The sequence below is a fragment of the Pristis pectinata genome, chromosome 6 (genome assembly GCF_009764475.1).
Source record: "Pristis pectinata isolate sPriPec2 chromosome 6, sPriPec2.1.pri, whole genome shotgun sequence".
Lineage (NCBI taxonomy): Eukaryota > Metazoa > Chordata > Chondrichthyes > Rhinopristiformes > Pristidae > Pristis > Pristis pectinata.
This window is the reverse complement of record NC_067410.1, coordinates 19,660,131-19,684,548: the sequence shown is the minus strand read 5'-3', so window position 1 is coordinate 19,684,548 and position 24,418 is coordinate 19,660,131. Positions and strand designations below refer to the sequence as shown.

The 24,418-nt window shown below is 39.8% G+C and overlaps 1 protein-coding gene and 1 long non-coding RNA gene across 4 annotated transcripts in view; one reads left to right on the top strand and one right to left on the bottom strand.

The window, feature by feature from the left end:
• LOC127571213 (uncharacterized) overlaps window positions 1-24,418 on the top strand; it is a 45,849-nt gene that overhangs the window by 4,854 nt on the left and 16,577 nt on the right. Inside the window, exon 2 of the long non-coding RNA XR_007956457.1 lies at window positions 15,028-15,167. This is a non-coding gene — a long non-coding RNA (uncharacterized LOC127571213). The remainder of the gene's footprint in view (window positions 1-15,027; window positions 15,168-24,418) is intronic.
• pparg (peroxisome proliferator-activated receptor gamma) overlaps window positions 17,797-24,418 on the bottom strand; it is a 97,248-nt gene continuing 90,626 nt past the window's right edge. For 2 of the 3 annotated variants that reach the window (XM_052017354.1, XM_052017353.1), the window contains exon 7: window positions 17,840-23,495. In XM_052017354.1, the coding sequence (XP_051873314.1) occupies window positions 23,248-23,495 (248 nt within the window). In that variant the 3' untranslated portion in view covers window positions 17,840-23,247. Of the gene's footprint in view, window positions 23,496-24,418 lie in introns of all 3 variants that reach the window. The other variant, XM_052017356.1, reaches the window with a different exon arrangement.

The window sequence follows — 24,418 nt, the reverse complement described above, 5'->3', positions numbered from 1 at the left end:
AGCTAAGACAGAAATATTGGTATTTGTATTAGTTTATTATTGTCACTTGTACTGAGGTACAGTGAAAAGCTTGTCTTACAAACCGATCGTACAGGTCAATTCATTACATAGTGCAGTTACATTGAGTCAGTACAGAGTGCATTGATGTAGTACAGGTAAAAACAATAACAGTGCAGAGTAAAGTGTCACAGCTACAGAGATAGTGCAGTGCAATAAGGTGTGAGGTCACAACAAGGTAGATCGTGAGGTCATAGTCCATCTCATTGTATAAGGGAACTGTTTAATAGTCTTATTACAGTGGGGTAGAAGCTGTCCTTAACTCTGGTGGTACGTGCCCTCAGGCTCCTGTATCTTCTACCAGATGGAAGAGGAGAGAAGAGAGAATGTCCCAGGTGGGTGGGGTCTTTGATTATGATGGCTGCTTCACTAAGGCAGCGAGAGGTAAAGTCCAAGGAGGGGAGGCTGGTGTCCGTAATGCGCTGGGCTGTGTCCACAATTCTCTGCAGTTTCCTGCGGTCCTGGGCAGAGCAGTTGCCGTACCAAACCGTGATACATCCAGATAGGATGCTTTCTATTGTGCATCTGTAAAAGTAGGTGAGAGCCGAAGGGGAAAAACCAAATTTCTTTAGCCTCCTGAGGAAGTAGAGGCACTGGTGAACTTTCTTGGCCATGGCTTCTATGTGATTTGACCAGGATAGGCTGTTGGTGATGTTCACTCCCAGGAACTTGAAGCTCTCAACCCTCTCGACCTCAGCACCATTGATGTAGACAGGTGCATGTACACCGCCCCCTTTCCTGAAGTTAATGATCAGCTCTTTAGTTTTGTTGACATTGAGGGAAAGGTTGTTGTCATGACACCATTCCACTAAGCTCTCTATCTCCTTCCTGTACTCCAACTCAGCGCTGTTTGAGATACGGCCTACAACGGTGGTATCATCTGCAAACTTGTAGATGGAGTTAGAGCAGAATCTGGCCACACAGTCATGAGTGTATAGGAAGTAGATTAGAGGGCTGAGGATGCAGCCTTGTGGTCACCAGTGTTGAGAATAATAGTGCCGGAGGTATTGCTGCCTATCCTCACTGATTGCGGTCTGTTTGTTAGAAAGTCAAGGATCCAGTTACAGAGGGAGGTGTTGAGTTTGGTGACAAGCTTGCTTGGGATTATTGTATTGAAGGCAGAGCTGTAGTCAATAAACAATAGTCTAACGTATGTGCCTTTACTGTCCAGATGCTCCAGAGCTGAGTCCAGATTGTCTGGTAGGCTAGAGTTGATGCGTTCCATGGTCAACCTCTCAAAGCACTTCATGGTGGTGGATGTCAGAGCCACTGGTTGGTAGTCATTGAGGCATGTTACCTTGCTTTTCTTCAGTACCGGGATGATGGTGGTCTTCTTAAAACAGGTGGGAACCTGAGCTTGAAGCAGGGAGAGGTTAAATATGTCCGCAAATACTTCTGCCAGCTGATCAGCACAAGATCTGAGCATATGGCCAGTTAAAAGGATTGGGAGGTGGAAAGTAATAGAGGTTTAGGTATGGAATTCCATTGATCAGAGCTAAGCATCAGTGGTTCTAAATAACCACACAACATTCTGACGGGCCTTTGATACCATCATGGGTAATCTGACCCTGTCCTCAATTCTGCTTCCCTGCCTGTTCCCCATGATTCTTGATTCCCTATCCTCTTCCAAATATCTCAGCCTTGAATATCACTCAGACCCCATAGCTTTTTGGGGTAGGAAGTTCCAAAGTTTCATGTGTCTGAGGGAATAAATTCCATCTCACCCTAATTTTAAATGGGCATCCACTAATTCTGAAACAATACTCCTAGGTTTTGATTCCCTCAGATCAGAATTGTCCTCCTGAGGAGAAACAGCCTTTCACATCTACACATCTAAGGATCTTAAGATAAGATAAGATATCTTTATTAGTCACATGTACATCGAAACACACAGTGAAATGCACCTTTGTATAGAATGTTCTGGGGGCAGCCCGCAAGTGTCGCCACGCTTCCGGCGCCAACATAGCATGCCCACAACTTCCTAACCTGTACGTCTTTGGAATGTGGGAGGAAACTGGAGAACCCGGAGGAAACCCACACAGTCACGGGGAGAATGTACAAACTACTTACAGACAGCAGCTGGAATTGAACCCAGGTCGCTGGTGCTGTAATAGCGTTATGCTAACTGCTACACTACCGTGCCTTCTTGTGTGTTTCAATAAGATCACCTGTCATCCTTCTAAACACCAATGAGAATCAGCCCAACCTGCCCATTAGTCCCATTCTCAGGATTACCTGTCAAGTAACCTAACTTTAGTGCCATCTTCCTGTATAGCCAATTGTATGGTACGTGTATTTCAGTGAGTCTTAACTACTAACTAACTGCAGAGTGTATAGTTTGGTACATAAAAGACAAGGAACTCAGACAGAGTGTGTGTAGTTTATTCAAGAGTTCTCCATAGATTGCCCATGCTTACATGACATAATATATAATACTTAGCAAATCAGGCAGCATCTGTGGAGATACAAAAGAAGTTAATATTTCAGATCAATAACCCTTCAGCAGAACTGGAAAAGTGAGAAAACAGGTTATTTTAGGACAACTATCTAATTGCTAATAGTCTCTCCTGACCCACGATTATGGTTTCTGAGCTAATAATACCCAATCTCTGAGAGCATTGGGTTGAAATGGTTTTGAACTTTACTACTATTTTGTTATACATCAATCAACAAGGAAGTTTGCCAATGTTGGAAAAGCACCTGGCCCTACTTCTACTAATAGGATGACCCTTGTGCACTTCCCTATGACTTCATTCTGAGAATTTTCACTCTCATCCTCTATTTCAACATGCAAGGTGAAGGGCTCCCATGCTTTGTCATCATGGTGCCAGATTCCTATATAACTGGTCTGGGGCAAGACTGCCATTTTGTACTGCCTTCCACATTGATGGTTAGTAAGCTTTTTTTTATTGACAAGAAGATTGTACTTAGGATTGTCTGGGATGCTTTAAGCTTGTTTTTTTTATTGACAAGAGGACTGTACTTGGGATTGTCTGGGATACTGACAGCATCACAGACAAGAGCTTTAGTGAGGTGGTCACACCCAGGGATCAGGCTGCAGATAGCTGGGTGACCACTAGGAGAGGTAAGAGGAAGAGACAGACAGTGCAGGGTCCCCCTGTGGATGTTCCCCTCAGCAACAAGTATACCCCTTTGGATACTGCTGGCGGGGGTGGGGTGGGGGGGGGGTGGTGAAGGACAACCTTTCTGGGCACAGCAGCAGTAACTAGGTTGGTGGCACTGAGACCGGTTCTGAGGCTCAGCAGGTAAGAGGGAAGTCAGGCAGGGCAGTAGTGATAGGAGACTCGAGAAACCAAGGACTGCAGATGCTGGAATCTAGATGAAGAAACAACAAGATGCTGGAGGGATTCAGCAGGTCAGGCAGCATCCGTGGAGAAAAACAGACAGTCAACATTTCAGTCCTGAAGAAGGGTCCTGACCTGTAACTTTGACCGTCTGCTTTTCTCCACAGATGCTGCCTGACCTGCTGAGTTCCTCCAGCATCTTGTTTTCTCATCAGTGATTGGAGACTCGGTAGTTAGGGAGACAGGCAGGAGATTCTGTGGCCGCAAAAGAGACGCCAGGATGGTGTGTTGCCTCCTGGGTGCCAGGGTCAGGGACCTCTTGGAGCAGCTGCAGAACATTCTCAGGGGGAGGGTGAACAGCCATTGGTCGTGGTGCATGTTGGTACCAACTACATAGGTAGAAAGAGGGATGAGGTCCTGCATAGTGAATATAGGGAGTTAGGAGAGAACCTAAAAAGCAAGTCCTCAAGGGTAGTAATCTCTGGATTACTCCCAGTGCCATGTGCTAATAGAGGACCTCCAAGAGAGGGTGCGACACTGGACTTCCTCCTGTGGGATGAGGTAGGGCAAGTGTCTGTCAGTGAGCACTTTGGGTCCAGTGACCATAATTCTGAGTTTTAAAATAGTTACAGATAAGGGTACAATGGGTTCAAAGGTTAACATCCTGAACTGGGGCAGAGCAAATATTGGAGCCATTAGGCGGGATCTTGTAGTGGTTGACTGAATGAAGTTGTTTTCAGGGAAAGGAGTGTCTGCTAAATGGGACGCATTTAAAAGTGTGATGTCAAGAGTTCAGGGTCTGCATGTTCCTGTTAGAGTGAAGGGCAAGGCTGGCAGGTTTAGGGAAACATTTCACAAATTCCACTCCATCCGAGCCTTTCACTGTATGGTTGGCCCAGTCAATATTGGTGAAGTTAAGATCTCCCACTAATACTACCCTATTATGTTTACAACTAGCTGCAATCTCTCTAAATATCTGCTCCTCCAATTCTCGCTATCGGGGGCTTTATGATACAATCCCATCAGAGTGACTATCCCCTTTCTATTTCTAAGTTCTACCCATATGGTCTCACTGGATGATTCCCCTAAGAGGGCATAACAATGGTCCTCTCTAAGAACCATTGTTATGCCCTCTTTCATCACCCTCTCTTACCTGCACCTCTGTCAAACCTGTAGCATCTGTATCCTGGAACACTGAGCTGCCAGTCCTGCCCTCCTCTCTGCCATGTTTCTGTTATGGCTATGATATCCCAGTACACAGAGCCAATCAATGCCCTGAGTTCATCTGCCTTACCTGTCAAGCATCTTGCATTGAAATAAATGCAGCTTAAACCAATGGTCTTTCCTCTCTCTTTACTGTGCTCCTGTCTATCCTGACAACTAAACTTGCTCTCATTGGCTACAGTATTATCCCCTGATTTCTCATCAGCCACTCTACTGCTCAGGGACCCCACCCCCTCCCCCCCGCCACTCTATTTTAAACCCTCCCGAGTAGCACTAGCAAATCTCCCACCCAGGATATTCGTCCCCCTCTAGATCAGGTGCAACCCGTCCCTACTATACAAATCACAACTACCCCAGAAGAGATCCCAATGATCCAAGAACTTGAATCCCTGCCCCAATTCCTCAGCCACACATTCATCTGAGCTACCTTTCTATGGGAACCCTGGTTGACAAAAGATATTGAGGTTCTGGTTAAGAAAAAGAGGGAGGCATACACTGTGCATAAGCAATTGGGAACTAGTGAATCTCTTGATGACTACAAGAAGTGTAAGCGTGCACTTAAGAGAGAAGCTAGGAGGGCAAAAAGAGGATATGAGAAGGATCTGGCAGGCAAGGTCCCAAGAGATTATAGGTACTATAGGTACATTAAGAGTAAAAGGGCAGCTAGGGAAAGAATAGGAACCAAAGGAAATGGGTGAGATTTTTAATGAATATTTATCTTCAGTTTTCACTGTGGAGAAAATGATGTAAGTTAAGGAAATGGGGGAAATGATTGGTGTTGTTGTGGACCACATACAAATTAGCAGGGAGGAGGTATTGGAGGCCTTGAAGTATATTAAAGTGGATAAATCCCCAAGGCCTGACCTGGTGCATTCTCGGACTTTGTAGGAAGCTAAAGAAGAAATTGCAGAGGCCCTTGCAGAGAATTTTGCTTTATCTCTGGCCACAGGTGAAGTTCCGGAAGACTGGAGAGTAGCTAATGTGGTACCATTGTTTAAAAAGGGTAGCAAAACAAGCAAGGAAACTACAGGCCAGTGAGTCTGACATCAGTAGTGGGTAAATTGCTGGAGGGGATTCTGAGGGCCAGGATCTCCCAACATTTGGAGAGTCAGGGTCTAATCTGGGAGAGTCATCATGGTTTTGTGTGTGGGAAGTCATGTCTGACAAATTTCTGGGAGTTCTTCAAGGAGGTAGCCAAGACGGTAGATGAGGGTAGGGTAGTGGATGTTGTCTATATGGACTTTAGCAAGACCTTTGACAAGGTCCCTTGTGGCAGACTAGTCTGGAAGGTTAGATCGCATGGGATCCAGGGGGAGATAGTGGATTGGATTCATAATTGGCTCAGGTAGGAAGCAGAGGTTGATGGTCGAGGGTTGTTTCTCAGACTGGAGGCCTGTGTCTCGTGGTGTGCCACGGGTCGGCACTGGGACCTTTGTTGTTTGTAATTTATATAAATGACTTGGATGTGAATGTACAAGGCACAGTTAGTAAGTTTGCAGATGATACTGCAATAGGTGTTGTTGTAGATAGTGTAGAAGGTTATGAACAACTACAGGGGGATCTTGATCAGCTAGGTATGTGTGCTGAGGATTGGCAAATAGCTTTCAATCCAGATAAATGTGAACGATTGCATTTTGGGAGATCAAACCAGTGTAGGACTTGTACAGCGAATGGTAAGGCCCAGGGGAGAGTTGTAGAACAGAGGGACCTTGGAGTGCAAGTGCATAGTTCGCTGAAAGTGGCCTTCGTCAATCAGGGCACTGAGTATAGGAGTTGGGAAGTTATGTTGCAGTTACATAAGATGTTGGTGAGACCTCACTTGGAGTATTGTGCACAGTTTTGGTCACCCTGTTATGGGAAAGGTGTTATTAAACTAGAAAGAGTGCAGAAAAGATTTACCAGGATGTTGCCTGGACTTGGGGGCCTGAGTTACAAGGAGAGGTTGTGGAGACCTGGACCTTATCCCAGGAATGTAGGAGATTGAGGGGTGACCTGATAGAGGTATACTGTATAAGATCATGGGGAGCATAGACAGGGTGAAAGCACATAGTATCTTTCCCAGGGAGGGGGTGCTGAAAACAAGAGGGCATAGGTTTAAGATCAGAGGCGAGAGATTTAACAGGGACATTGGGGCAGCTTCTTCATGCAAAGGGTGGTGTGTATTTGGAATGAGCTGCCAGAAATAGTGGTTGAGGCGGGCACATTAGCAGCATTTGAAAGCCATCTAGATAAGCACATGGATTGGAGAGGTTTAGAGGGCTATGGGCCAAACACAGGCCGATGAGACTAGCTCTCTGGGCAACACAATCGGCATGGATGGGTTGGGCCAAAGGGCCTGTTTCCATGCTGTATGACTGAGTCTAACACATTTTGCAGGCGCTATATTTTTTGTTCTCTCGTGCTTAAGTCTGCACCTTATAACAATTAATCATGAGCATCGCAGACTTACCATACCAATGCAATCGCTTGCTGTTCTTGACAGTGCTTTTGATCACTCTGATTTTTCAGTATCCCATCCTTATCACCAGTGTCAGGTATGTGTCTTTCAGTGTGTTTTTAACCACTGGTAAGGTCCTTTGATAAGCGTATAGACTGTTACGTGTGATACGTGAGGAGATCCATCAGGTTTATTGAAGACTTCCACAGAATGTCCACATACACAGCAAATAATATGTCACAAATAGCATCACAATATTTACATGTATCAACTTTGGTATTGTATCATTGAGTTGTAAATTAAGTTGCTCTGCGCAATCGAGATGACTGGATATATTGAGTTGCATGTGGTTCAAATTAGAGAACATATATTTAGAATAGCTCATACCAACACCTTTCAAAGGCACTTTTCCGATAAATTTCACAATACTAAATCTGAAAGGAATTTGAAAGTCTTCTCCTGAGAGAAAGTCCGTCTCCTATCCCTTTCTTTTCCCTGCCATTACATACATGTAGAGCTGAGATATTATGCTCAACCCACAATTAGACGAATGACGTTTTTTGGCAAATGACTATTGAAAAATGTAAAAGAAGCACTTTTGCAGGCATGTCATTATTGGACAGTTTCCTGCTATTCCAGCTAACAAAGTAATTTTAGTATGAAGTTACTTGGAACAAATATACTCTTCCTTTAACTATGATTGCTGCTTGTTAGAATATACAGGAACAGTGCAGTTAATAACCATCATATGAGAGTAGGGAAATAGAGCTCTGTTACTTTTACCCTTGGGATGTCTCAATTTTGGTTATCTGGGACCAGAAAATTGAAAGAATGCAGACGCTGGCAACTTTGGTTTTTATAGTGTAATTGGAAATAATTTATATAGAAAATCATTCCCATTCTCTTCTGTCTGGCATCTATTATTCATCATCAAGTCATCTTTTTACGATGTTTAGATAGTTATTTTGAAAGCTTTTTAGATAAATGGGAAAAGACAATTTTACAGTTTTCTTCATTATTTTGAGTTAGAGAAAGGATCATGTACACACTCGGAATGTGGATGAGACGATTTTGGTGGTAATTCAGCAAAAAAATCTATGTTCCAGTGCTGCAATGCGATGGTGGTAAAGTTTGGCAGCCAAGTAGAATTCAAAGTATGCTTAACAAGTTACAAATGAGTCTTTTGACCTTCTTAAAGAAGGTTTGCAATGCTGTTGACAGGAGAAAAAAGTGAACAATAATGAGATCAAGAAAATTCCATGGGAACAAGATCCAGAAACTTAGAGATCCAAGTGCTAATACGCAAGTTCTTAGAAGTTATAGAAACACAGAATTTTTGCAGTACAGAAGGAGGCCATTCAGCCCTTTGAGCCATTGCTAACACTGAGTAGAATTATCTGGTCAGTCTCATTCTTCTGCTCTTTCCCTTTGGCACAGCAAATTATTTCCCCTTAAGTGCTTGTCCAACTTCCTTTCGAAAACCCTGATTGATTCCATTTCTATCATCTGTAAAAGCAGGGAGTTCCAGTTCATAAATACCTCCTGTCTGAAAACATTTCACTAACATCTCCCTTGAATTTTTTGGTCTAATTTTAGAGTCCTTGAACCATCTGCAAAAAGGAATAACCTCTCTCTTTTTACTCTACAGAAAAATGTCATGATCCTCACTATGCCTCTCAAATCACCCCTTAATTTTCTTTACTCCAAGATGAAGAATAATACCTTCCCCAGTCTAATCTTACAGCTGAAATCTCTCATCCCTAAAATGATTTTAAGAATCTTCACATCTTCCCTAAAGTTAGGTGACCAGCTTTAGACCAGTGCTTCATTCGTGGCCTAACCAACATTTTATACAGGTTCAACAAATCTGGAATCTGTGAAGAAAGATTAATGTCAGCAATACTAACAATGGAACGAACTTGTTGTAAAAACCTATTTGGTTTACTAATATACTTCAGAGAAGGAAATCTGGATTCTTACCTGGTCTGGCGTATTTTAACTTCAGATCCATCAAAGTGCCTCCTCAGTTCAGGAGCAATAAGGGATGGACAATAAATGCCAGCACCGGAGAACATGTCTTATGAGGATAGGTTGAGCGAGGTAGGGCTTTTTCCTTTGAAGGGAAGGAGGACGAGAGGTGACTTGATAGAGGTGTACATGATAATAAGAGGCGTAGATCGAGTGGACAGTCAGAGACTTTTTCCCAGGGCGAAAATGGCCAACAAGAGGGGGCATAATTTTAAAGTGATTGGAGGAAGGTATAGGGGGGATGTCAGAGGTAAGTTTTTTACACAGAGAGTGGTGGGCGCGTGGAATGCACTGCCGGCAGAGGTTGGGGGGCAGATACGTTAGGGACATTTAAGAGACTCTTAGATAGACGCATGAATGATAGAAAAATGTAGGGCTATGTGGGAGGGAAGGGTTAGATAGATCTTAGAGCAGGATAAAATATTGGCACAACTTTATGGGCCGAAGGGCCTGTACTATGCTGTAATGTTCTATCAGTAGCATTGTCTGACCCCATGAAGGAATAATTAAAAGGCAAAACTTCCCTGTTCTTGTGCTTCAAACCTCACATAATGACTCTCTGAATCACATATACTTTATTAATCAATATCTCAGCATGTCCTGCTTCTTTCAAGGATTTATGGATCTGCACACCCAGGTGCCTCTGTTCCTCTATACCCTTTGGAATTAAGCCACTTAGTATATACTGTCTTTCATTATTTTTGCCAAACTGTGTCACTTCACCCTTCTCCATGCTGAAGTAAAAGTCGGACTGAAAAATATATGGGTAAATTCATCAATCTTGGTCTCAAAGCAGGGAGCTGGTTGGAAAATTGGGACTATAGTGTTACAGTCCTATCTCTCACTTACGTACCCTTCGAGTGTGGTGTTTTGAAGGAAATGTGGGATCAGTAAATTTATCTTAAGTATGCATTCCTTATACTACCTGTGCTACCATTATAAATGGAGTTTCAGCAAACCTGAGGTTAGGTCTCAGCTGGTGCTTTCCACCCATTTCTGAATATCTAGTTATTGGAGATGACGTAGAGGAGATTTGCCAGAGTGATACCCATGAATGACAAACTTGAAAGGAATTGAGGAGTTGGGATTGTCCTCCTAATAGCAGAGAAGATTAAAGGGAGAATTAATTGAGTTGTTCAAAGCTAGAATAACCTTGGCAGTGAAAATGTTTATCCAGGCAAGAGGACGAGTAACCAGAGGACATAGGTTTAAGATGATTAACGGAAGATCTTTAGAGGTTGCAATGAAAACTTTTTTAAAATAGCAAGTCATTTGGGTGAAATGGTGGTAGAAACAGTTTCAATAGTAAGTTTTAAAAAGAGAAACAGATATATACGGTGAAACATTTACATAATTACGGGGTTTGAGTGGGGTAAGCAAAGACTATTTGGATATTTCTTCTTAGCGCCAACACAAACTCAACAGGCTGAACGATCTATGATCTGTGCTATATGTTACTTTAATACTATGGTTCAACAGTTGAAGAAAATCTGGATTCTTGCAGCAAAGCTCTACATCATGTTACTATAAAGAACTATGGTTAGTGTTATAGGTAATCTATAAGTAGGTCAGAACCACAGGAGTTTTTGATCTCTGGTGAAAACAGAGTGGTCTAGCAGTTACACTTCCTTTTCAGAAATAAATAGAAATCTACAAACTAGAACACAAAGTTCCATGGATTCAAATATTTCAGTTAATTTGAGGAGCTTGGATAAAGTCAGTAAAATAATCTTGATGGCTCTCAGCATTTTAATTGCTGTTGGCAAGATGGTGCAAATGACAGATTCAAATTCTAAATTGTGTCATAAATTGTGATATAATTAAGGTTTTCTGTTTTTCTTGGTACTGATTAAGTCTGATAAAATAACATTAGAGTGCAAATTGTAGAGCAGGTGTTCATTTTGATTGAAACTAGGCACCCATATATAATTACTTTTATGCTCAGTCAGTAGAAATGTCATCCTGAAAGACAACCTGGGTCTGGAGAAAGACTGACAGAGTAACCAAAAAAGGTCAGATTTGCTGAAAGCAAAAATGCTTAAAACTAAGCCTTAGAAACTGTGAATAACAGTAATGGGAGGTTAATTTTAGTTAAGTTCTGTTTGGATGTCCATTTTGCATGATGCCTAATTTCATGAATGTTTGGTAATTTTAGTTTGGGAGAACCCTATGCTACTCATAGGTTCAGGAATGGATTACCAAAATAGAAACTGCTCAGGGCATTTGATTGCAGTATAAAGCTAATAGTGACTTATTAAGATCCTTAAAATAAGAACATAAGAATCAAATGCAGGAGTTTACCATTTGCCCATTATGCATGTTCTGCCATTCAATGAGTTCATAGCTGATTTTCTTGTCCTACACTCTTATCTCTTGAATCCCAAAATGTCTAAAAATCGATTGGCTTTTGTGATGGATATACTCAGCGGCCAAGCCTAACAGTCCACTTGGGTAAAGAATTCTAAAGGTTTACTACCTTCTGGGTGAAGAAATTTCTCCTCATATATGTCCAACCCCTTCCTTTGAGACTGTGACCCCTGGTTCTGAGAAGCATTGACACCATTTCATGTGGAATCTTGTGTTGTGAAAAAATATGTAAAACATACTTCATAGATCTTGATGTAATATTACAATTATACAATGAGTGGACCACACTGCATCAAAAATAAGTGATTGTTTGATTTTACGTCAGGTCAATTGAACAAAATATTTGTGTGCTATCACACCAGAAACTGTGATCATACTTTTTAGATGCAGTGTTAAACCTTTTGGACACGAAAGCCTTCAGTCTGATCCTCTGCACGTTTGCATTAATAGGTTCCAGTCAATGCAGAAGTTTGTTTTTGCAATGCGTCCATGCTCCCTGGTGTAGGATAAGTCAGCTGGTGGTCTAGGGCTAGTGATATTAAATTGGTAAATTGGTTTATCATCATCACATGTACCGAGGTACAGTTAAAAGCTTCCATACGGAGCATTTCATCACAGCAGTACATTGAGGTAGTACAAGGGAAAACAATAACAGAAAGCAGAATAAAGTGTTACAATTACAGAGAAAGTGCAGTGCAGGTAGACAATAAGGTGCAAGGCCATAATGAGGTCGATTGTGAGGTCAGGAGTCCATCTTATCGTACTAAGGGACTATTCAACAGTCTTATAGCAGCAGAATCCTTGAGCCTGGTGGTACATACTTTCAAGCTTTTGTATCTTCTGCCCAATGGGGGGGGGGGGGGGCAAAGAGAGAATGTCTGGGGTTCGTGGGTTTTTTGATTATGCTGGCTGCTTTACTGAGGCAGTGAGAAGTGTAGACAGAGTCCATGGAGAGGAGGCTGGTTTCTGTGACATGCTGTGCTGTGTCCGCAACTCTCTGCAGTTGTGCAGTAAATTCCTCTGCTAGAAACACACAAATGAATGTCAAATGGTAACAGCACCAGGTACACGTGTTTTGCCTTACATGGTGTAATAACCGGGTGACACCTACTGCTTAGGCTAAATACCTAAACATTAGAAGAGGTTGGGAGGTCTTATAGAATGAAATGTATCTAAGAAAGAAATGGAGAAAATCAAGGAAGGAAACAACATTTACAGATTGAAGTTAACACTTCTGACAATTGTGGAAATAGTGTGTGAAAAGTTTTTGATAAGAGAACTGAAATGAATTAATTTTTATATTTTGAGAAACAAAGTAATGGTGCAGCTTATTTATTGACAATTGAATTTGTGTCATATTTGATGTGTAATATTTAGACGAAGAGTATTTTTATTTCAATATGTTGAAATCTGACATTTCCAAAGCTTAGATGATTTTGTGATGAAATAGATTGAATCTATAGTTTAACTGATATTTGTGTCCCTTTCTGCTGAACTTAAACCACAGAGAATAACATAAAATCTGTCTGGTGATTTTATGCAGCTTGCAAAGGTCAAATGTAGCCCAGTGGAAATAGATATCATATTGATATAATTACACTGCTCTGAAGACAAAAGTCACTGGGTAAATTCCATCCAAAATCATATTAGCTTTCTGTGAGTCTGTGGCCAATACTTCAAGATTATTAATGTTTTGAATATGGAATTACTTCTTTGGCATGGTGGAGCAGAGACCATTTGCAGATAATATTCAGAGTATTGCTGGTCATTACAGTTATTGTCCGAATGAGATAATATTGCCATGTAATTATTTTGCAGAGTTCTGTAAAAAAAATAGAGAAAGGTGTTACCCAAACCATCTCATAACAGAAGTATTAAGATTTGGAAATGTCAATTTTCAAAATGTTAAAAGAACAAAAAGTGAATCTAAAACATTATACATCATAAAGACTCAAATTCATTAGTTAATAGCCTATCAATTTTAACTGCCCTTTTTTAACTCTAAAATTAAATTCATTTCAGTTCTCTTATGAAAAATTGTTTACTTTTCATAATGCTGGTAATTCTTCCATTATTTTCAAAGAAAGACATCTTCTTAGGCATTTCCTTAGGATCAAAGACGACTTGTTTCTGCTCTGTTATTGTAGGTTCTGAAGTGGCTGATGAAGCCAATGTGGGAACCACAGACTCTTGTGCTAATGGGGTGCTGGTTGATGGGGTGGATGGGTTGGCAGTTTGTAAAGTGGTGCAGCCCTTCTGTCGCTAATACAGGGCTTCTTTGTGTTGCCAGAGGTGGCCTCGAGATTCTCAATACCATCCCAAATTGATAAGATGATCGAATGCATGCCACAGTGCCATCCCCAGCAAAAACCATCCTTCTCCACTTTGGAGGTATCTAGATTCTGGAAATGAGAGAGAATCTCAGCTTGCCTGTTTGTTGAGCTTTCTACAAAATGACAGGCTGCTTTGCTGATTCTGTAAGGAGGAGGAGCAAGCTGTGCCATGTGTTTAAATATACACATTGTACATTGGGGCCTTGTTTCCTGTCTCCTTTCAACACAAAAAATTTAAGTTGCCAGCTGCCCTTCTTGCTTTTATTCAGTACCTTCGAAAGTTTGTCTTGCTAGTCATGGGATGCCTAGTGGTTTAAATCAATGATCATTTCATCCCTGCCTCAGTTTAAAATTAATCTGTTTTGTTACTCCAGCTGTTCTACGGTATTATTAGTTTAGATTTATGTGAAATAATTGCGAGTATGGCATGTGGTTATAAAATAAATGAGTTTGTGAACCAGCGTCACAAGCAATAAAAGCTAAAAAGTGCATATTTTATATTTTTCCACTGAAAGTGTATAAAGGTGCAGAGGTATGAGGTGCAGACAATCTTTTCTGATAAAGAAATTCATGTGGTTAGGAATGCGTGCAGACTGTAATATTACAGATGTTAGTAACAAAATATTCTCCAGAACTGTGCAGACTCAGGGGTAGGTTTTACCCTCAAGTGGACTTGAGGCCCTTATGTTTTCAGCAGGAGGACAACCCTACCTGGAGAACTGGGATTTATTAACATTGAGCAGGTGCATTCAGGCACAAATCCACTGCTCCGGTGCAGCACACAAGTTTGGGACCACCACAATTAAGTGGGGTTTGGCTAAGTTGGTAGTTTGAACTGAAGTAGGGTGGAATGGGTTGGGGGGGGGTGGTGGGTACACTTAGCTGGTATGTTGGAGCCTAGGACAGGACTGCTGCACCTTCTGATCACACAACAATAAGATAAATTTCACACGTTGGTTCCTTTTTAGGCCAGCCATCAGGAGCCTGCTCCTTCCCATTCACTCCTGTGTAGGTTTAGGACCCACTGATATCATAGGACTCGACTTTTAATATTCAAAGTGGTTGTGTCTTGTCAGGCTCACTTAGGCACCTGTTCAGAGGACTATCAAGATGGAGATGTTCACAATAATGCAAAAGTGTTGCATTATGTTCTCTCACATCATTTTCAGGAAGGAGGCTTCAAATTTTGTGTTGCAAGTATGTAAGTACATCACCAGAAATGACTACTGTCTTTGTTTTGGTACTGGTCTTGTAACTTGCTTTCCTTCTGTTTCAGATTACGATCACTTTTATGGCTCATTGATTCCTTGGCACATTGAGTAAGTTTTCCCTACTTCATTTCCAAGCCCAAACCCATCATCAACTCATTGCCAACTTCTACAATTTCCACCGGACATTAATGGACAGAGGAGCAAAGTAGGAATTCAAAATTATTTTTTACTAAAGTAGGATTGGTATCTCTGGTTTAGCGTACTTTTAGAGATTGGATCATGTGGCATTAATCTAGCTCAGGCGATTCTTGATATGCTATTTGCTAAAGGTTTGCATATTTCAGTTACGTATATCTAGGCCGAGTATCACCAAGCTCAGAATCACATCTTTTAACTTTGGTTTGCAGTGAGATGAACAGGTAATTCTTGGCAACAAATTAACACATGAAGTTACTCAGCATTCAGTACACCAAAGAATAAATAGACAAATAAAGTAATGGTATTTATTTAGTTACAGTATCCAGTGGGGCTCAGAAGACATAAATTGGCCACAGGATGTAACAGTTAGGCTGGTGTACATGCCTGAACTGAGCAAATAAGGAGCAGGTCTCCAGATGCAGCACTTGGGAGCCAATCCCTCATTGTAGTAAACATAGGAGATGGGTCATTTGACCAGGTGTGGTTAAATTCCAGATGGGGTCCCAATCAAACAAGCTTCTTTGTTCTGGATGGTGCTGAGCTTAACATAACAGCAGCATTCATTCAGCCAAGTGGAGATTACTCCATATTACAGCCGACATGCCTTGTGAATGGTGGGAAAGCTTTGGGAAGACAAAGTGAGTCACTCAGTGCAGGATACCTGTGAACTCGGTGGGCTGAACATGTTTGGCCCAGCTTGTGCCTCATGTTTACACCCTCCTGTGCAAACCCAGTGGCCACACCAACCTTTTTGTGGTCCTGTGGATCCAATGGAAGCTCCATGAAGCAGGGCAATCTGCAACTGAGCCTCAGTGGATCCGAGAACCTGCCCTGTAGCAATGCTTGCAGGAAAACTTGCTAGCTGTACTCATATTAATGGGCTGGGCAGCCGTGCAAGTGGCTATATAGTAGGTGAGCGCTTGTGGTCCAGAATTCCAGAAATTGACCAGAAATGTGGCATTTTAATATGTTCTGAGAGACCCTAGATTCTGTTATTGTAGTGTGAGAGAGAAAACACTCGACATTGCTTCTGTGGGTCTGGTCTGAATGCTGGAAGCCTGCTCCTGTTCCCTATAAATTAAAGTCTGGGATGTCTGATGTTCGGCTGTGGGGCACAGCTAACTATGCTGCTTGAAAGGTCAGAGGGTGATGAATTGACCCAGATGAAGAGAGGACATCAATGTCCTGCATCTGCACATTGGATGACTCTCAGGGCACTAGGTAGATAATATTGCCAGTCTGCTGGGATGCAAACTGCTCCATCAGCATTTCAGCCTCCACACCTGGATTTGAACGACTAACTCATTTGGTCTCACTTTATCAGAGATATTCCCTTTGTTCTACCCATAACTCTTCCACTTTTGCTGCAACTGAAACTAACTTGTTTTCTCTTTCTGATGCAAGATCTCAGACCTTACTCAGTTTCTCTTTCCACAGATGCTGCCTGACCAACATTTTCTGTTTTTGCTTATGATATAAAATACTTTTTTTTCCTATAATTTTTACTTTCACTTAAGGGACATCAGTATCAGGGAACAGAATATATTTGTATCTTAATGTCAGTGTCACAAGAACACAACAAAATGGGAATAGGAGTAGGCCACGAAGCCCCTCATACCTGCCTCACCATTCATTATAATCATGGATTATCTGTGCTGGCCTCAACTCCTCTTCCGTGCCATTTCCCCATAACTCTCAATTCCTCAAACTTTCAATTTGTTATCTATCTCCACCTTAAGTGTATCTAATATTCTGGCCTTCACCACCCTCAGGGGCAGAGAATTCCAGAGTTGCAGTACCTTTAGTAGACATTTCCATGCATCTCAGTTTTAAATGACCAGCCTCTTATTTTGCAGCTATTTCCCCCTTGATCATGACTCTCCCACTGCTGGACTACTGAAAACATCTCACCATCTACTGTGTCAAATCCCCTTAGGATCTTACATATTTGAATAAAGTCACCCCTCAGTCTTCTAAACTCCAAAAGAATACAGATCTAAATTGTCCAGCCTCTCTTGATAGGACAGCCCCCTCATCCCAGAAATTAGCCTGGTGAATTTCCTTTGGACTACCTCCACTATTCTTTGCTTCAGTGAGGGGACCAAGACTGTGCACCGTATTCCAGGTCTGGCCTCAGCAACACCTTGTACAACTGTAACAAAACCTATTTTTAAACTCCAACTCCTTTGCAGTTTCTCTTTGGACAAGTATATCGTTGTTGTCAGACACCAGAATGAAACTCTCTTTACTCTGCTCTAGAAATAGCACCACTTACCACATGCAAGTCTCCAGTTCATATTCTATCCTTAGGAATTCTCCATGAATAACCTGACATATGTCACGTTCTCTGATTTAAGATTACCCAAATTTATGTACATTAGCATAGAGAGGCCACTCCCATCCTATTACTCTGGATTTGAATTCATGTACCAGGGATGAAAGGGCATTGTGCTGACTCACTCTGTCATGAGATCTTCAATATTACTAATTTAAATAACAATTTATATAGGAGACTGGTTTTTGGACTGGGGGGGGGGGAAGGGTGGTGGAAGTATAAATTCAATGTCTGGAAATATTAGTAATGTCATACACATGACAAACAAGGAGAGAGAATATATTAAAATTGCAAGCAATTTGAAAGTTTAACTAGTTTTTTTTTTATTTAAAATATTTTCCCAATACAGAATTGTCATTTTTACAGTCTACAGATAAGTTTACATAACTAAAATATTCCCTTTGAGTAATAATGACTATATCGTATGGCAAGTGAAAGAAATCTCACATTTGTGCTTTGACATCCAACAGTCCATTTCAAATCCATCTTTTGCATTATTCAAACTTGAAAATATTAAGTTGTTTCAATTTGTTTGCTAAACAGATTGTCATGGATTCAAAATGGCAATATAAACTCTCAGAAGTGTTACTGTTTCTGATAGCTGTAAGTGCATCCCATTAAGCAGTATGTTCAGTTGCAACTGAGTATTTTTGTAATTCAGTCTGTCACAGTTGTAATAGCAACCTCTCGTGGTTACAAATTAGTATTGCATCTGTTTTTTTTTAAACAATATTTCATTATTGTTTCTTGGGTAAAAATAATGTGCTTGATACAGCACCTAACTACTCATTTCAACATTGTTTCAGTATATTTTAACATGATAACAAATAATACTTATGTACATGATAGAAGCAAAGCTGGACAATTTAAAAAAAATCTGAAAATCCCTGAATGTTATTTACTGCAATTCATACATGTTAAAACATCTCTATACTTATATAAAATCTACAAATAATTTGCATATCATTACCCAGGTGCAATTTCAAAAGCACTTATTTAAATTTTTAATTATTTTCAAGAGAAATAAAATGAACAGAACATGTAACTCTTTATTGACCATCTGTCATTGTAAAACAAGGCTCAGGTTATACGTGGACAAAGTTTATGTAATGCTTTAAGTAGGTAAATTGAACATATCAAAATGAATTGGCTTATTTTATTATTTAAAAAGGTTCCACAATAAGTAACCTATTATTAATCTATTCTTTCCTTTGTTTTGCAAAATATCAGATTTGACCCCACAAGAATGCCTTTAAAGTTATTCACTTTAATAATATTCATTGCATATCAACTGAATTGCTGTACAAAAATTGTACACCATAAAATAGTACTAGTGTGGATGTCCAAAGGTATGAATTCTACGTAATGATGTTTTCATTCTCACCTCTTGGACCTCATCACCTCATGCCAAGTAAACTGATTTAGTTCCGTATTTTTATTTTGTTGAAAAAAAATATACACATGCAAAGCAGGCTTGGTTTTACCTTTCAGAACTTTCAGTGGAGACAATTTATCTTGAAAAAAACATTAAAGTTACTGTTGCTTTATAAAGTCTTAAAGCTGCAAGTGCTCTCATTATATTGTATGATTTGATGGAAAAATTTCTGAAAGCAAATCATAGTACTATTCACAATGGAAAAATGAAAACAAGCTATTTGTTTATAGTTTGGCAGAAAATATGAGGAGAATTTGGCACAATATAATCAGCAGGGATCTAAACCTGACTCTGGATATGCTGATTCAACAGAACTAGTTAATCATCAACACCAACAGCAGGATGAAGTCCAATGTCATTTTGCCAAGTTTCCACATAATACAAGGGAACCAGTAATACTATGGCTCCTCCTTCCCTCCCCAGCTAGTGGAGACATTCTGATATTCACAATGGGCTTCTCTTTACTGGTGGTGCAATATATCATAAATAATTTGGCAAACATTACTACCAGATGATTTGAACAATCATTTCTGTTGGCCCACACGTTTCCAAATAGAGACGCTACACAATATCCCCTAAACATATCCCAGTTTTAGCAGAAATCAATGTAATGTTCTTAACCCTTTGCTGGACAGGTCTGCATATATGAAATCTTTCATGAAAGAAAAAGTTACATTTTATTGGAAATTTTTAGAAACATTACGAAGAGCTTCATAAAGAATGAAATTCATTTTGACATTACTGTTATATGTGAATACAGAGCTATATTACATCCAGCACAATTCCACCAATGACAAATATGGTGGTTTTGATTAGGATATGGTGTTCTATTAATTGGGAATCTATGGTTTAATATATGTCATTAGATAGGGAAATTTATACCCTTAAAGCATTGACTTAAGATAAAGAATGTCTCAATAAATCAGGTAAAATGTAATAACATTTATTTAAACTGATTGAATATTGATCTAAGGCTGAAGTAAGAGACAGTCAATCAAAGCTGAATAGTTAGTCAGATTCAGATTCTTCTGTTCATATTAATTCTTCTCTGTCATTCTGATTGAAAAAAGTTTCATTAGCCCTCATTAATTATTGTTTAGGCAAGAATATACACATATGACAAATGAATTCTATATTATTTGCATGTGCATATATTAAATATCTTAGAACTGATATCCTGCCATCATTTTTCTTACATGAATTTTTGCCCACATTTATTATTACAAACTCCTGATGTAAACTAACTGGATTAGAGATTGCTTTGTGTGTGCTTTATGAGTGGTATACAGAAGATTGGCACCATGCCTTTCTGGGGCCACAGAGCAGTGATTTGCTTACATACACATACAATCTGTGAAGTCAGGCATTGGGAACTGCCACTACAAGTAGTGAGATGGAATTGGCTGACCTTGTGTTAGGAGTTACAGGATGGATTCTCTGACATCATAATGGGGAAGGTCAACACCCAGGGTGAGAACAGAAGAGGCTAATCTCCCCCACCCCCAAACATAACTAATAGAAAAATGTTTCACCAGAGTACAGGAGAAGAATCCACCAACCATCCTCCGTAGCTGACTTCCCAAAATCAAGGGCAAGAGTTTTTAAGTTTTTCCCATTGTGAAGGACTAATTTTCAGGTTAGGACCCATGTTGTTCCCAGTTGTGTACGAGTACTTCAGCGTTTCACTGGTATTAAATATTCATGGCATGGCAATTAATGTCACTGCTAATTATCCAATGGCCTTCGTGTATGGACATGCCATCACAAGGAAATAAGCAATTCCATTTGGGAGTGCCAGTCAAGTTCAGCGACAGATTTTACACTTCAATCTAATCTTGTGGTGTATAAAAGCCAGAGGCTTCACAATTGACTTTTCCAGGTTGACATGCTGTAATTAGAGTTTCTCCGATATGCAGGTATGTAATTATAGCATACAAGTAGACACAAACAGCTTCCATTGTAAATGTAAACATAAGAATTTGCAATAGAGATATAAAGGTAAGTTTGCATATATAATAGGGGGTGAATTACACTTGATCCAACTGTTTCCTGCTGCCCACTCCTTATTTGTCTGAAAATAACAGAAGTACCTGAACTCTTATGCTCAAAGTCATGCAAGATCCATGTCACAGGAGGTCAAAGTCAATAATGACATTTTGTAGGTTTTTTTTAAGGAAATGGGGGCAATTAGGTGACACAGCAGTTATCTAGCTAGTGCTGCTGCCTTATAGTTCTGGAGACCTGGGTTTGATCCTTGCCTCAGGTGTTGTCTGTACGGAGTTAGTGTGTTCTCCCTACAATGGTGTGGGTTTCCCTCCAGGTGCTCCAGTTTCCTCCCACATCCCAAATGTGCTCATAAGTTAACTAGGTAACCAAGTGTAGATTACCCCGATATGGGTGGGTGGAGGGAGAACTGGGTGTGGGGGAAGACATTGATGGACATACAAGACAGGATAGGTTGCACAAAATTGGATGGGGAAGGGGACTCATGAGTGTGCTCTGAGGACTGGCATAGACTCCAAGGACCAAATGGCAATCTCCTTTGTCATAAGAAACATGAAAGAAAAATGAATGTGAATGAAGGTGAGAATCCCTCTTTGAAAAAATCTTTAAAGCCATCCAACTGATATGCATTTCTTCTTGTAGACCAATCACATTGCAGAGACAATCTCCATCACTTCAATTATTTATCAAGAGGCATTCTTAACCATAATACCTGCTGTTAAACTGATTTAACACTCATGTTGCCAGAAGTGCAAAGATGTAGCATAAGCATTTAGTTAAACAAGCATGAAAAAAAAAACAATCACAAGAGTTCACAAACCTAAAATCTGAAGGTCACTTCAGGAATACCAGGGAGGTGGGGCAAGTTGGAAAGAAATGAATAAACCTTCGTCCTAAGAATTTCCTTTTAAACCAAATTTCTAACAACAATACACTTAAAATGCACAAAGAAGCTTTAGCAATGCTTAATACTATATTGATACTTTTAACTAATTAATTGGCCTTATTGTGTAACTTTTGATTCAATCTATTGCATATAAATAGTTGCAGATCAATGTACATATCTTTGGGAAAGCTTCTATACCCTTACATTGTAGTATTCATAAATTCAATTTATACTCAGAATTATTTTAATAAAGATAGTTCACTTTAAGCTGATGTTGCATTTTTCTTCTGTGGGCTTCATAAAGGATCCAGTGTTACCATGTTGAGCTCTGTAGATTATACAACACCATGTGCTATTACTTTGTCACATTGTTCAGTTAAAAAACTCTTTGCATTTAAAACAATGAAAAGAACTTTAATATGTATTTACTTAAAACACCCTCCTTTCTCAATGGTGTATTTCTATTCCCTTGGAAAATTATTTGGCAGCAAGAATTTTCAACACACCTTTCAAATTATTCAAAAGATTTAGTACTGGATGACGAAAAGTGAAATTTGGAGTTAAAACTTTAAAACATACAGCGCGGTAACAGGCCCTTCCGGCCCAACGAGCCTGTGCTGCCCAACTACACCCATGTTGACCTACTAACCTGTACACCTTTGGAATGTGGGACAAAACCGGAGCACCCAGAGGAAAACCACGCAGTTGCGGGGAGAACGTACAAACTCCTTGCACATAGCAGCGGGAATTGAACCACGATTGCTGGTGCTGTAATAGCGTTATGCTAACCACTATACAAGCTATTATTTATAAAAAGTTACAAAAACTAACCATTCGAATGTTATGAATTTCAATGTTCTGTATTAAACCCAGTTGTATACATATGGCAACTTAAGTATAGATCTGGATTTTTATTTTAAGAAAAGCAGAAATCTTTTTTTATGATACTTGGTAAGTGACCAGGCACCTCAAGTAATAATTATTGACAGCACCAAACTGTCAATTGAAGCTTCAATTATAATTATGGAAGTAATGATGAAACAGGACAGGTGTGTTCCTAAAGGGCAACACAGAGTACACACAAAAAGGTTAAGATTGTTGGAAAAATGTTAAAATGTGAATACTCTAGGCTTTAATTCTTTATTCCTCACTATTCGATAGACAAATTCTGAAAAACTTTCATAAACAATTTTTAGGACAGTCAAGGGATTATTCAGGAGCATTCCAAAAGAAAATTATTCTTGTTATGGAAAACATCCTCCGATTTTCTTTCCATTTGCATAATGGAGCTGGGTGTAATTCCACAAATTATTGCTTGGATGTTTGATGAAGCCATCGTTCATGATGTTCATTTGTTAAGACTAGATAATAAAACAGTGCCGTTGTGAAGGAGAAACTGCTTTGTCTGTAGTTCAGGGTTAGGATATCTAATACAAGTCTTTGTATATTTCTTGCAGGAGTGGATGAAGACTCATTTCTGCTTCTGTTTTCCTGATTGTGTGCAGAAGCTGCACATGCTCAGTAACAATCTGTCGTAAATCAGTCATTTTCTGAAGCAATTTTGCAAATAACTGAGGTGAATCTGGGTGGTTCATCTTAAGTTGAAGGGCAAGTGCCTGTAAGATGCTGTCTTGCAATTCTTCTATTGGTTTAACATTTAGCAATCCAGGCCGATCTAGAGAAAAAGAGAATTTCAAATTCTAATTATAACAACTGCAATTTACATTTGACTTTTAACAAAGCAAATTGTCCCAAAGCACCTCAAAGGAACTTATCAAACAAAACTGGGAAGGAAAAAGTGTCAGAGAGGCAGAAGTGTTTAGGGAAGAAATTCCACAACTTAGAGCATAGACTGCAGAGCTGAAGTGTTTGCCATGAAGTTATTTTATGTCTTACATTTACAATCAGTGCCCTTTAAAAAAAATGCAATTCTCAAAAAGTGTTAATGTTACTTGTCTCTATATATATCTTTATAAATTTTTATTTCATTGTTTGATGGGGTTCAAATTTATTTTTTGTTGAATGTAACAAACATGATGTGATAACATATTGCATGTGTGTTAAACTCCAAATCTGACGTGTAGTTCACCGATGCCAACTACAGCAACAGCATGTACTTTATTTTTGAAGTTCAATGTTGCCAATCCTAAAAGTAGCTTTCCTAAAACTGTGCAGAACATAAAGACAAGAGGGGATATACTCCACATGCTAAATTAACCAAAGCTTCTAAAGAATACATTGACAGTTATATGGTGTACAAATTCCATCTACGTTGGGAACTCACAACTAATCTCCTGAAAACACAAAGTGATTGAAAGATACGGGAGATAACAAGTAGTAAGATTTCCTAGGCCCAGTTCTAAACAAGCCAAAATGATAATATCTTCTCACAGTTAAATGGCCTGCTCTTTACATAGGAACAGGATAAATCATTAAGAGCAAATTGTTTAGCCATTCATTTAAATTATGCTTGATTGGTATCTTAATCCATTTACCAGCGTTGGGTATTTCTCAATACCCTTGAGAAATGAAAATCTATCATTCTTAGTTATAAGGAGCAACACACAAAATGCTGGAGGAACTCAGTGGGTCAGGCAG